Consider the following 13,299-nt stretch of genomic DNA (forward strand, 5'->3'; position numbering starts at 1 on the left):
TCCTCTGAGTGCCACCAGGTCTCCCCCTCCAGGGTATGTGGTCAAATATGGGGCACTAGAGTTCGTGTTAAAGTCAGACCCCACTCTCCACTCAACTGTGGAGAATGTTCTGTCCATTGGCTAGATCTGGGTAGGGGTTTGAAGTTTACTGCATGTATTGTCCTTGGCTGCTGCCATAGTTTGTCCTTTCTTTTCTTTAATAGTTCTTCTGTTCAGTTTTCCAAACCAATAGTTTTAAGTTTATTCTTCAAAAACCCTCAATTCTAACTGGTACTCTCAGAAATTTATTATTTACCACAATAAAGAGAGCACATCTACTAGACATTATCTACTAAATAGCATATTTCCCCTTCTATGTTAACATTCTTTGAATGTTACTTCCTCCTAACTGCACTGCTGACTAAATCTAAGTATCTTGCTAGCCTTCCACTAATGTTCTTCAGTTCTTCCTTCTCTCCTCTCCAGGCCTCTGACTCAGGTGGTATTTATATGGCGATCACCTTGTATTCTGTTATTTTATCATCTGCAGAAGCAGCAGCAACAGCAGTCCATGCACGGAGTGTTCCCTCCTGACACTCTAAGCCACACACACCTTCAGTTTCTCAGCTTGTCCTGAACTGCCACCTTGCTTCTGAAACGCTGCTTAGTCCTCACCAGCGCAGCATCCCAAGTGTTCTCCTGGTCCTTACTCTTGACCCTTCACAGGGACACCTCAACATTGAGCCTGCTTTTTTGTTTCTTAATTTTTCTACTTATTATTGTTCCCACTATTGCAATTTCTACCAGTAAACTAAAACTTCTACATCATCATTGCTCTAATTTATTTATCAATTTTCCTTCTTTACTGTGCTGTTCATGCACCTGTCACTCACTCCTTTCCTTTATATTCTCAGGCAGGTAGCCCCCTACTCTGAGCACAAAGCAACACAGCACAGCCATTTTTTGGTTACTTTTTGCTTAAGTATACTTTCCAGATTCCCTTTTATCTAAAAGAGAAATTTAATTTTTTTTTATCCTAAAAACAAAATCTCTCTAAAATCTGGCCCTATCCTATAAATTATCAGCTTTGTGATTTTCATTTTTTTGTGTTTCATTTCACATATTTTATATTTGTGAGACTTCAGCTTTTGGACAATATTCAGCCGTTCTCTCCCCACCCCCGGTCTCCCTTGCACCCTCACTCTAAATTAGGCTAAGCTAAATCTATCCACGTGTAATTTTTAACATCATCTCTATTTACTAAAATCCCTCACCGTTTTCAAAATTTGGTAAAGATGCCACCTTCTACTATATCCTGTACAATAAAATTTATTTCTTCTGAAACTTCTCTAATTTCAATATGTGTATCTTCTTCTTTTGTAGTTACTATTTTCTCATATTCTTTTGTTGTAGTGACCTGAGTTTACTTTATTCTTATATTTTTAGTTTCTAAAAGATAGTTATGAATATAACTACAATAATAATCTCTTATAACAAGTTCCTACCATAGTCCAGTGTGGAACATCACTAACACAGCACTCTATGAGAACTGTCCCCATTATTTTAATATGATCAACTGAAGTGCTCAAGTGAAATACTTAGGGAAAACCAGAACCAAGTATCAGGTTTAGGCATGTCTGATTTTAAAGGTCAGTTTTTTACCCACTATGTAGTATTTCTGATCATCTGAAGAACTGGGAGATCACCACTGAATAAAACATGCCCCTTTGGGGCTGTGGAGATGGCTCAGTGAGCAAAGCACTTGCTGTATGAATGTGAGGCTCTGAGTTCAGCTCTGCAGATCTCTGCAAAGCCAAGTGTAGTAGCTCACATCTGCAACTCCACCACTCCTACACAGAGACGTGAGGGAGAGACAGCCTTCATGGAAGCTTACATGTCTACTAGCCTGCCTGCCACACACTGAAACAAACAACAAGGAGACTAACAAGGTGGAACGCAAGGCTTGACACCTAAGGTACCCTCTGATCTCCACACGTGTGAGCCCACACTCATGCACACAAACAAACAAAACACAGAAAGACTTTTAAAAAGTTCCTCTTAAGACCTAACAGGTTAGGATAGTTTACACGAAAACAAAGTTAAGATTAAACAGAACGTAAAATGCAAATAAAAGAAGGATCCAATTCACCTGGATTAAGCAACAGTTTAACATTTGCCTCTTTCCTTGGAACCATCAAGGCAAATGCGCAATGAATAAAGGCCACCCAAAAGCCTTGCTTACATGATTTAAACTACATTTAGACAAAAGCCTCCAGTAATTCTAGTTTCTGAGGCTCTGACATCAGTGCTGTGAAAACATGGTAACTATACTATGCTGATAGAGTCAAAAGCAATGTAAACTTTGGGTTTAGTTTTACATATGAACAGGCAAAATTATATATGGTATACACAGAAGCTGATACAAAGAAAATGGTAGCTGTTGCTTTCTCCATGTAGGCAGCTAAGAACTGTAATCCTCTGAGAGCAATGTCATTATGCAGCCCAAATCCCATCACAACAAATACCTTTACAACAGAGATGTCTGTATAACAAAAACCCTTTCAAGCCTTGGCTGACAGCCTACATATTTCAAGCAATATTTGATGTGAGACTTGGAGCTCACGGTAATGGGAATTGACCTGAATTTCCAAAGGTAAGATTTGAATGATTTCATCTCTAACTCCTATCCCATGGTAGCATGAGCTGGGGTGATGCACAACCCAGACCCGTGAGTGGAAGGACCAAACACGAAGACAGAAACGAAACCATGAGGGTTCTTAAAGGGAGAAATCCCATCTTTTTACTTGGGGAACACTTAGCTATGAAAATGAAGCCAGGAAATGGAGCAGATGGTACTGTTTTTATCTCATCTTACTGAGAGACAATACCGTTAAGTGTCTGAAGACTGATGAATTACTGGCTGGGGAAAGTGGGCTACATGTTGTAACTTTTTCGAGCCTCGGCATCTTCACCTGTAAAATGTGACTGACACTATCTACCTTCAGGGTTCTGGGAAAGCTGGATGGAAACGTATATAAAGCTCTCAGTGAGGAGCCTGTGTTTGCGGGACAAGCCCCTCAGAGTTCCCTTATTTGGCTTCCTTCCCTCTTCAAGAGCTTGGGTTTCTTTCTGCATACTACTTTCATGAAATTACTTAAAAGACCTGCTGAACAGAAGTTAACAAAACACATAGTCTCAAACATAGTCTGGGTAAGGAATCACTCAAAGGACCACATGAGCAAGCCACACATAGAATATGTCTGACTGCGGAGAAGGTCTTTGGGCCAATGTAAGGAACACATACTCAAAAATATTAAGCGGGCAATCAGGCATGATAGTAAAAAATTGACTTCTGATTATTTTGTCAGAGGCCATTTTGAAAAGGTCAATAAACTCAGTAGTGTCCCATTTTTCTCAGTGAGGATGCAATGTGCCTACTGCTAGAGCTTAATTTTTTTCCACTCTACTTTAGGTGATGGAAAGGACTCTTATTTGAAAATTACTTACTCCAGAACCATGCATTATACTGCCTCTCTTAAGTAGGATACTATAAAAATATTGAAATAAACTAATTTCTTTGTGTGGAAAACATCTAACTATTCACAAAAGTCTCTAATATAATCCTGATTTCTGTGGTTTTACATTTTACTAATTTTAGATATCATATTTTCTACTTTTCTAATTATAGATGGTCAAAGATGTAGACACACAATTTTCGTCTCTTTAAAATAGCTGTAATGTTACATAGTTTGTTGGAGGGGGGCTAGTTTATTAACAAAATCTGAAGGCAGGGCTGTCTACTGGTACAAAGTGAGTATTGGCTGTAGGCTTTTAAATTCCTTTCAAACATTCCTCAAAGCCCACCAGACCTCAGCACTATAGAGAACCGGAGCTAGCCCAGAACTTCACAATAGTATAGAATATTAGCCTTAACATTTTCTTACTCTTTTATCTTTAAAAGGCTCAGAGAAAAGTGTGAGGTACAGTTCATGTGCCTAACTAAAGAGTACACATGAGCCAGGCAATGGTCTCCTTCTTATGAGATACACGTAAAAATAAAACAACAGGCTGGAAACAAATTGTAAAGCACAGAGAAAAAGGAACTGTGACATCCACAGAAGAAAGAGAGGCCCAAAGAGGAGAAACTGAAAAAAGGACAGAACCTAAAGCAAAGATGTTAAAATAGCAACAGAAACCAAGTGGTAGCAGAAGAGGAGACATTTTAAAAGTAGTCTCTCCAGAGCTTATGGTGCAGGACTTAGAAACACAGAAGCATCAACCAAATTCTTGGCCTCGGTGTCAACATGTGCAACTTCTACACATCACTGCTGTCTTAAAATGGAGGCAGTAATAAGTACCAGACTTTTCACTTTATAATCTTGCCTCTGATAATGGAGTAAGCCTTGAGTATCTCTAAAGGTGTGTTCACTATATCATGCCATTACCCATGGCTCCCTAAGACCCAACTGTCTAATCATCTCTCGTGGCCCCCAAGAATAGGTGTCTGGCCTCAAAGTAAACTCCTTCTGTCCCACCAGAAGCATCACACTAACAGTTTGCAAGTCATTTCAAGGTCTCTATAGGCTATGGAAAAGTGTAATATATTTGTAATTACATGAGAAATCATGAGACTGTAGCATAGAAAGAGTTAGCTCCTAAAATACAAGGCTGAGAAACACTGTTCCTTACAGGGGCAGCAACTCCACCCAGAGGCCTCGCTGCTTAGAACATGACCTCATAGGAACAATCAGGAGACCATAAAAAGCTGGACAGCATTCCTGCCCTCCTTCTTGAGTCCCACCTGTCCCAGCAGGCGGGAGTTCTGGGAGGAGCCCTGGGGCACAGCCAGAACACCAGGGCTGCCAGCACCAGCTGCTCTCATCCTGCCCTCCCTTCCTCTTTGTCACCCTCCCTCCTGCATACTGAAGGCTTTGGGATCTCTGGCCAGCCCAGGACTGCCCACCCCAGTCACTAAGCCCACCCTGACCCCAGTGACCCCTATCCCATGAGCCACATGCTTTCTGTACCTTTACTCTGGGGAGGGTTCTGACTCCGGTCCCGGAGGATGTTGATCTGGTAGACAGCTCCATAAGGCTCAAAAAGTTCTTTCAGCTCCTTTTCCGACCAGGACCTAGGAATCTGTCCGACAAACATCTTAATGGCATCTGGGTCTGGCTGGTCTGAATGATCCAAAGCTCCGTTCATCTTGTTGGCTGTGCCGTTACTGTCAAAAACGGAACCAGGAGCCAGAGTTAGGGCTTCAGGGTGAAGGACAGGAAGAAAAAAAATAGTGGGGGTTGGGGGTGAGGAGGCGGAAAGAGGAAGAGGAGCACAGGGGAAAGTGCCTAATGAGTCGTAGAAATTTGATGAACTAAAACAAAGCAGAGGCACCATTAGGCTGCTTCTCAGCACAGCGCCCGCCCGATGCTTTCACTGCATGCTGCTGCTGTTCAGCTTTGACTCCTCAGCACAAGACAGTGCCTGGCTGCCTGTCACCCAGGGTATGGACATCAGAGGACCCAGGCTCGGGGGGCAGCTGCAAGTTAAGTGCAGGTCTCAGTGGGCAAGGCTGCTATCAACACATCACAAATCGGCAGCATTATCAGCTCTGCCCTGGTTATCACTGGGAAAGAAAGGCAGAGCTAGATTTCTGCTGGATTTCTCACCCTCTCCCCCATTCTCCGCCCTTTTTTCAGAGGTTTTGGAAAGGAGGTGGTAATAATAAAGTCACATGGAAAGAAAATGAAACACTTGGCAGTCCATCAGATGACTAATGCAAGATGCTGCTGGTGATGAATTTGCAGAGTGCGAGAGGCATCCATGTGTGCATCAAATTAGTACGTTGTTGCTGCTCAGAATGGAAAGCGCTCCAGCTATGCAGCTCGGTGCAGCGGATTGGCTGCTTGCACTGGAGAAAAGGGCCAGAGCTTGGAGGGGGGGGGGCTCCCTTTAAAAAGCACATTGTTTATGGGACCCAAGCACAAAGGGCTTAATTCAGAGAGGCAAAAGTGATCTCAGAATTGCTCGCTTTGTGTTGGGGAAAAAATACACCAGAGAAAGTTGAGTTCCCACTAAAGGACACTGAATATTTCAAATCCTTCACACTCCATAAATTGCTCTCTGTGTATCTGACTTCCAGATGTTGCACTTAAGTTCTAAACAATCACACGTTTGGGAAAGATTTAAAAAAAAAAAAGTCTTCTTTTTCTTCTGCTAGCTTCAGTAAATATTTTGGGCGGATACGGAAAACTGAAGCATAAGCTTTTAAATGTCTCTCTTCCTGTCACTTCCCAGACCCACATGTGGGAGAGAATACTTGCTTCAAGCCTGATATGATGAAGAAGTTACTCCTTTTTACCTTGGACAACCCTTTTGAACTAGAATAGTAAGGCAAACATATCTCTCTTTCGTCATAACCTCCACCCAATACACTGCATACCTCAGATCCTCTCTTAAGACGACTAAACGCTTCTGAATGTGTCCCTCTGTAGTGGCGTACTCTTAGTTCAGTTACTCAGTCTGTGAAAATACAAAGCACCTGAACATGTGCAAAGCTAGCAGCCCAGTATCTACAGCCTTGCAGGCGACCATGGCACCACATAAGCAGGTCAGAAAGAAGATACACGAAACTGTAAATGGCAGGTGCAGTTTCACTGTAGCCTCAGAGACGTATCAAAAATATGCTGCAAAAAGATCATAAGGAGAGTTCCTTATTTTGTTACAAGAAACATATGAACAGTAAGCACACTTCAAAGCTGCTACAGGTCTAGACTCACTAGACCAGAACCCTGTTTAAAAAACAAAAACAAACAAACAAACATGCCTGCAATCTTTAGCATGGGGAACAACTGGGAGCTATGGCAGGGGGTTCCTGAATTTGAGGACAACGTAATCTACACAGTGAAAAGCTACACAAACACACACACACACACACACACACACACACACACACACACACCACACACACACACACACACACACCCTACACCTAAAAGCCAAAAGGCCAAAAGTGTGTAGAATGAAAAAAATCTGAATTTATTTTAATCCAGAGAGCAAATGACGTCAGATACTCTTCACTGGGTTTTGCTTCAATTTCTACTACCTCCTTCTCCCTATTTTACCATGTTTTTTTTTTTTTTTTTTTTTTTTAATCTTTGAAGTAAACAACCAGATTGTCTAATGTGAACTATTTTCAGAGTGTTCTCTAATCAACCTTATTGTTGAAAAATGTTCTACTGAATAAAATATTGAATACAGAACAGAATCTTTTTTTAAAAAACAATTCAGGTATAATGCAATGCTTATTTATATTAGAGCTATATCATTTATCTTATTCTTTTTTTTCTATTTTTTTAAATTTTTTTATTAATTTATTCTTGTTACATCTCAATGGTTATCCCATCCCTTGTATCCTCCCATTCCTCCCTCCCTCCCATTTTCCCATTATTCCCCTCCCCTATGACTGTTCCTGAGGGGGATTACCTCCACCTGCATATGCTCATAGGGTATCAAGTCTCTTCTTGGTAACCTGCCATCCTTCCTCTGAGTGCCACCAGGTCTCCCCCTCCAGGGGACATGGTCAAATGTGAGGCACCAGAGCACATGAGAAAGTCATATCACACTCTCCACTCAACTGTGGAGATTGTTCTGACCATTGGCTAGATCTGGGTAGGGGTTTAAAGTTTATCGCCTGTATTGTCCTTGGCTGGTGCCTTAGTTTGAACAGGACCCCTGGGCCCAAATCTGCCTATCATAATGTTCTACTTGTAGGTTTCTAGGACCCTCTGGATCCTTCTACTTTGCTATTCTCCCATGCTTCTCTCATCTAGAGTCCCAGGAGGATGTCCTCCCCTCTGTCCATTTATCTTATTCTTATGTACCTATCTTATTTCCCATCACTGAGAATTCAAATAAACAGTTTAGCCTGTGTAGCTGTGACGGCACACGGTGGAGGCGGCACAGTTCTTTGCAGTAGAGTATTTAGTGTTTATAGCACTTTGAAAGCTGAGAGTGTGGCAAGATTCACTTTGGGGACAGGAAGGGCTCGTGGTTATTGCTGTTGACAACCAGCTAAATGCAAAGAGGAAGGTATTGCCACAGGTCTAAGCTAGCAGAAAGCAGAAGTTGAACAATGATTAATATAGTGCAAGAGTGAGGCACAGTATGCTGGTCTAATATCCAACCTTAGAGTTCTGGAGCAAGCACTCACTAACGTTCGTATCTTAAATGAATGTTCCTTCTATGCTTTCCCAAACGACAAAAACTCAGTGAGTCAAAAATGGAGGAAAGCTGCACAGAGGGCAGATTGTTTACTCCTTTGGTCCTAACATAGAAAGTGCTTATTTAGTATCTCTCCCAGTCAGCTATCCCTCCTAGACACCTTGGGACCTCTCGCCATTCAAAGGGCATGCAGAGCAGTGTCGAAATGCAGGTACCTGTATCTTGACATCATTACTGTCTGTGCTACTTTGAACTTCAGATTCTTCATCTATCACATGGCTACAACAGGCTCTACTTCATAGAGTCACAACGCCCAGAGTAAGTGTTCTATAAATGTCTGCTATATCACTGTGTGCATTTCCTTTTCACAATTGAGAAGCGTGAGCACCACAAATCTATTTTTTAATTACAAAGCCTTTTGGTATAAATACAAACATGATTTGTATCCTTAGTAACAATAGTATCTTATATATACCAATACTATGCTATGTACTTTACTTTTTTATTTATTGGTTTTGGGTTTTTGTTTGTTTGTTTGTTTTTAAGAGTCTCACTTTGTAGACATGGCTGGCTAGCCTGAACTGGCTATATAGAACAGCCTGGCCTTCAACTCACAAGAGATCTGCTTGCTTCTCCCTAGCAAGAACTACGATTCCATGGGTGAACCACCACATCCGGCATGCTCTACATTTTTAATCCTCAAGACAATCTTATAAAAAAAGTAGTATTTATCAAATGTCAACATCTGAGAAATAAGTTCCCTTCCTAAAATTACCAGATTATTAACTACAGTTAGAATCCATATCTATGCCCCTGGGCCCCAAACTGTGAAGTATTTCTAATCCACTATGTGGCTAAAATTCAGTACAGTCTGGCTTTAGTGGAGTGCAGTCAGCTCATAACAAATCAAAGGGAAGACGGATTCTAGAGCACGTTGTGCTGGGTCTCTAGAATCACACTTCCAAATAAAAAAAAGCAATGCTGGAAAAGTTTACATGCACCACTCTTCTATTGATCTGTGGGAAACATGCTGCAAGCACACAAATTGTGAGCCTTTAAAGCTGCTTTGAAACCCATATCTTCTCAGTGGTCACATAAGATCATCATTTATCCAGATCCTTTCTTCTCTACTCCCACAGAATCACTTTGATAAGTAGCTGTCACACATCCTTATTTTCATCCCTTCTTGTCTGCCATTTTGCAAATGACCATGTGTATCCACTGTGAAGTGTATGGCAATTCTGTCTGGAAGGAAAGCCAGTCACATCTAGTATAAATTAAAACCACCACCAAACACTCCAAATCCAAAAAATCATTTGGGATAGATGTTTATATGACAGTGACTCTCTTATTGTTACTGCATCTTGATGTATCTAACAATTTTGTTAATTTTGCTTTGATACACCTAAACTTTTCCTTTGGACTCTGAATCTTTTGTCTTGGCTGAAGCTCCTTTCTCTTGTAAGTCTGAGGACTTCTGCTCTCATGCGGCTGTTGGTATAGAGTCTTCTGAGTAAGTCTAAGAGTGTGTGTTAATTAGGTTTTAAGTTAAGCTTTTGGGAGTTCCTGCCAGAGGCTATAGATAGCCAAGGGAGTGTTCATAGAGAATTGCAGAAACGTATACCCCAATCTCAGCGAAACCCTCCACTAAGATCTTCGTCAAAAAAGACTTTGATTGACGTAGAAAATTACGACTAGCTTTTTTTTTCTTCACTCCCTGCCTTCCTTGGAACCCAGTGTAGGACCTTTTACTGTGTAGAAAATTAGATTCAAATCCAAATAATAGTAACAGAGGGCCTACCCTTTGCCAGAAACCTTTGCCAAGTATTTGACACACAGTATCAAAACAGCTCCAGCTGGAATCAGTTTCATTTTAGAAATGAAGCAAGTGAGAGCCACAGAGGTAACCTGCCTTTTCCAATGTGATACCTGCAAGGAATCATGACTGTAAAATACCGACACTGTAAGACTTAAAAGCCAACGGTCTTCCCCTGGGGTTCCATGCACTAGACTCCTCTGAGGCAATCCTGAGGTGGTGTTTCACAAGGGCTCTGTGACCACTTGCAGACCTTGGACACACACATAGACATCTGTGGGCACCTTGCCTGAAAATTTCAACAAGACCCTGAATACCAATTTTGCTTTTGCCCTTGGCAAAGAACCTACTCTAAGACTCCTCTAGGACAGGTGCCAAATGGAATGGGACCATAAGTCAAAGAGCACGAAGCCAGGGACATTGTTGGTGTGAGTCTTCGAGCCAAGATGAAAACCTAATGATGTTGGGGAGGAGATGTGAGAGCTCACATTTTGCCTTTAGCGCTGCACTGACCTACTTCCCTACTCTATTTTCTAGTAACAAGAAATCAGATCAACAGAGAATATGCAGAACCATCTGCAGTTCCTCTGAGAAAGCAGAATATCATTAAATATAAGTAGTTCAATGCATTATTATTATTAACTTCAGGAAAACATTTTATAAGGCCTAAAATATTTCAAGTTTCCTTTTCAAGACTGGAAACAAGAGACACAGATATTGTGTCTTGTCTTTGGGTAGTGTTCTATATTTAACTACCTTTACTTACATAAAACAAGAGGAACAAATTTACAAAATGGCTGTGATAAATTCTAACTTATAATAAATACCCATATTAATGTACTATGCCAAAAATGCTATGTAAAAAGATATTGTCTCTGAATACCTTTGCCTAAAGATAGCTGATCTTCTTGGTGTTAATAAATAATCATATTGTTCTTAACTTTTAACTTGTTTGCTCTTTACCTTACTGTTTTTATTTCTTGGGATAATTTATATCAGCTCAATCAAAGTCTATGCTGATAGAAATGATCCCTATGTGTATACTTCAGTATGCTAGGCATTAGCTATGTATATGGTTACTGAGTACTGAACTGTGACTAATACAACTATATAAATAAATTTTTATTAATTTCATTTAAATAGTTCTAGAAACAAATATACTGTCTTTCCTTCTTTTAAAACACGAGTTAGAGTTGAGAATCACCTAAGCATATCATTCTGAGGGAGCTGTTTTGAAAATCCTATTAATGCTGAGTTGAATAACTACAAGCAGATAATGGGCCAATGGGACTGGCCTTGGCTCAGCATGAACTTAACTGCATGCCCTAAAGAAAATCATACAACTCCTCTGCACCTCTCTTTTCCCACCTGTAAACCAAAGAGAATAAACAGCTTCTATTTGGCTATAATTTCCATAAAAAAGCTATAAGAAACACTAATTCCTGTAAATACTTGTATTAATGCTTTAAAAATATGCTATATCCAGTGCATTTGGTTATAGTTTGGATGCAGAGAATGACGTACAGAAAAGAATTTAGGTAATATGACAACACCCTGAAACTTTTGTACAATGCCCCAGTTTGTGTCTAATTTAATCCCCAAAGCTCATAGGCATCTACACACAGGCCAGAGAGTTGACAAGGTCTCATGTAAACAGTGGGGAGCCACCCAGGGAACTGTGAGTGGCCAGCTGCCAAGGGTGCTGCCAAAAGCCATCCCTCTCAGTATGTGCCAGCATTCTTCCTAACAAAATAAGCTGCAATCTCATCATTTCAGTCAGACGACAAATCCACTCCTTCAATGGGTTTAGGAATCATTTTTTAAATATCACTTGTACTTAAGAGATAGCACACAAAAAACTAGGCAGTTTGGTTGTCACAGAAAGCTATCCAAGATGGAGCTGCGGAAGGCAAAAGAGGAAGAGAGGATTGGCAATGTGTCTGGTGCTTTCAGCAGGCCACAGGATGGGCATGAAATTAATCAATACTAACAATCTTTTTTGCTGTCCGTCTTGGTGGTATTGGTCATTTAATAAGAACATTATCTTCTCTACAGAATGGCAACGTGGCAACCATGGGCCAGGCAGAACCAGTGTATGGTGACTTTAGAAGCCACAACCTATCCAACTTTCCAAAGGTCAGCTGTCACTATGAACTTAATAACATTTTTTTTTTTCAGTTTTAAAAAGAAGAATAAGAGTTTCAGCTTCAAGCTCTTGGAACTGCAACTCCATTTACAATGTTCCTGTAAATGGCTGACATGCCAAAAACTTCCATTTTCCTTGGTTGCTGTCTTTCAACAAGGTACAGCTGATTACTGTTTGGCTACCCAGAAGTGTCCTAACTGTAGGGAGGTTGGGGGTAGGTAAATACTTTTAGCAAATTTAAAACTCTCTGGATATCAATTATACCCTCAATAAGATGTAATAATACTGGTTCTCCTGTATTTATTTGGAAGATACTATTATCACTTACCATGTAGAGTAAACCCTTTTGAACTACAAAACCCTAGGTCTCTGGGATGAAATGGCCATGTATCAGCCACAGAAGCTTCATGGAAGATTAGCTGGAGTAAATAACACCCAAAATAAACTGAAAGAGGTAAAATCCTTCTCGAATGCTCAAATTCTAAGTAAATTAGTTTGCGTTATTCTGAAGAAAACATTCCAGGTTACTTTATACATATAATATTGCTTGCAATAACCTTATAATACAGGTTACTCTACACATGTAATACACATACATGTAATACTGCTTATCCATATGTTTTTATAAAAACTGAGGGGGAAGAACTGTCCTAGGGTATACAGTACAGCAGCAGTGCATGGAAGACACCCCGAGGCCTGCCTGCTGCATGGCTGGCTGCATGGCTGCCCTCAGCGGCAGCCACTACAATGTCCACGCATGTTGTGGCGAAGTGAGAGAGAAAGAGAAGTGGAATGAGAGGTGGAACTGAAGACAGGAGGGTGGCGTGAAGCAGCCTGATCTGAGTAGCCTGCCCCACCGCATGAAGCATGGTGAGGTCCTGGCCTATGCCGTGGCCGAGAGTCATGTCTCAGTCTATGGCCAGGCAGCAACAGAGGTCTGCATAGGTGCCTGTGCTCATTTTAGCACCAACGGCCATGGGGGTCATCCTTGGTCTGGGCTGCCACCTGGGACAATGTTGATGTCCAAGGGCTATATACAGCTGGCCTCTTCCTGACTATAGCACTTAGCAGAGCTGGCTCAGCACCTTGCCTGCTGCAGCAGTGAGTGAGCTAGCTGGGGCAGGTGCTGGACATCTCC

At 41.1% G+C, this 13,299-nt stretch overlaps 1 protein-coding gene across 22 annotated transcripts in view; it reads right to left on the reverse strand.

The window, feature by feature from the left end:
• Celf2 (CUGBP Elav-like family member 2) overlaps positions 1 to 13,299 on the reverse strand; it is an 833,341-nt gene that overhangs the window by 155,565 nt on the left and 664,477 nt on the right. For 21 of the 22 annotated variants that reach the window (XM_051151384.1, XM_051151368.1, XM_051151379.1 and 18 more), the window contains one exon: positions 5,007 to 5,203. In XM_051151384.1, the coding sequence (XP_051007341.1) occupies positions 5,007 to 5,184 (178 nt within the window). In that variant the 5' untranslated portion in view covers positions 5,185 to 5,203. Of the gene's footprint in view, positions 1 to 5,006; positions 5,204 to 5,370; positions 5,601 to 13,299 lie in introns of those variants that run through there. The other variant, XM_051151375.1, reaches the window with a different exon arrangement.

Source organism: Acomys russatus, chromosome 9 (genome assembly GCF_903995435.1).
Source record: "Acomys russatus chromosome 9, mAcoRus1.1, whole genome shotgun sequence".
NCBI classification, from domain to species: domain Eukaryota; kingdom Metazoa; phylum Chordata; class Mammalia; order Rodentia; family Muridae; genus Acomys; species Acomys russatus.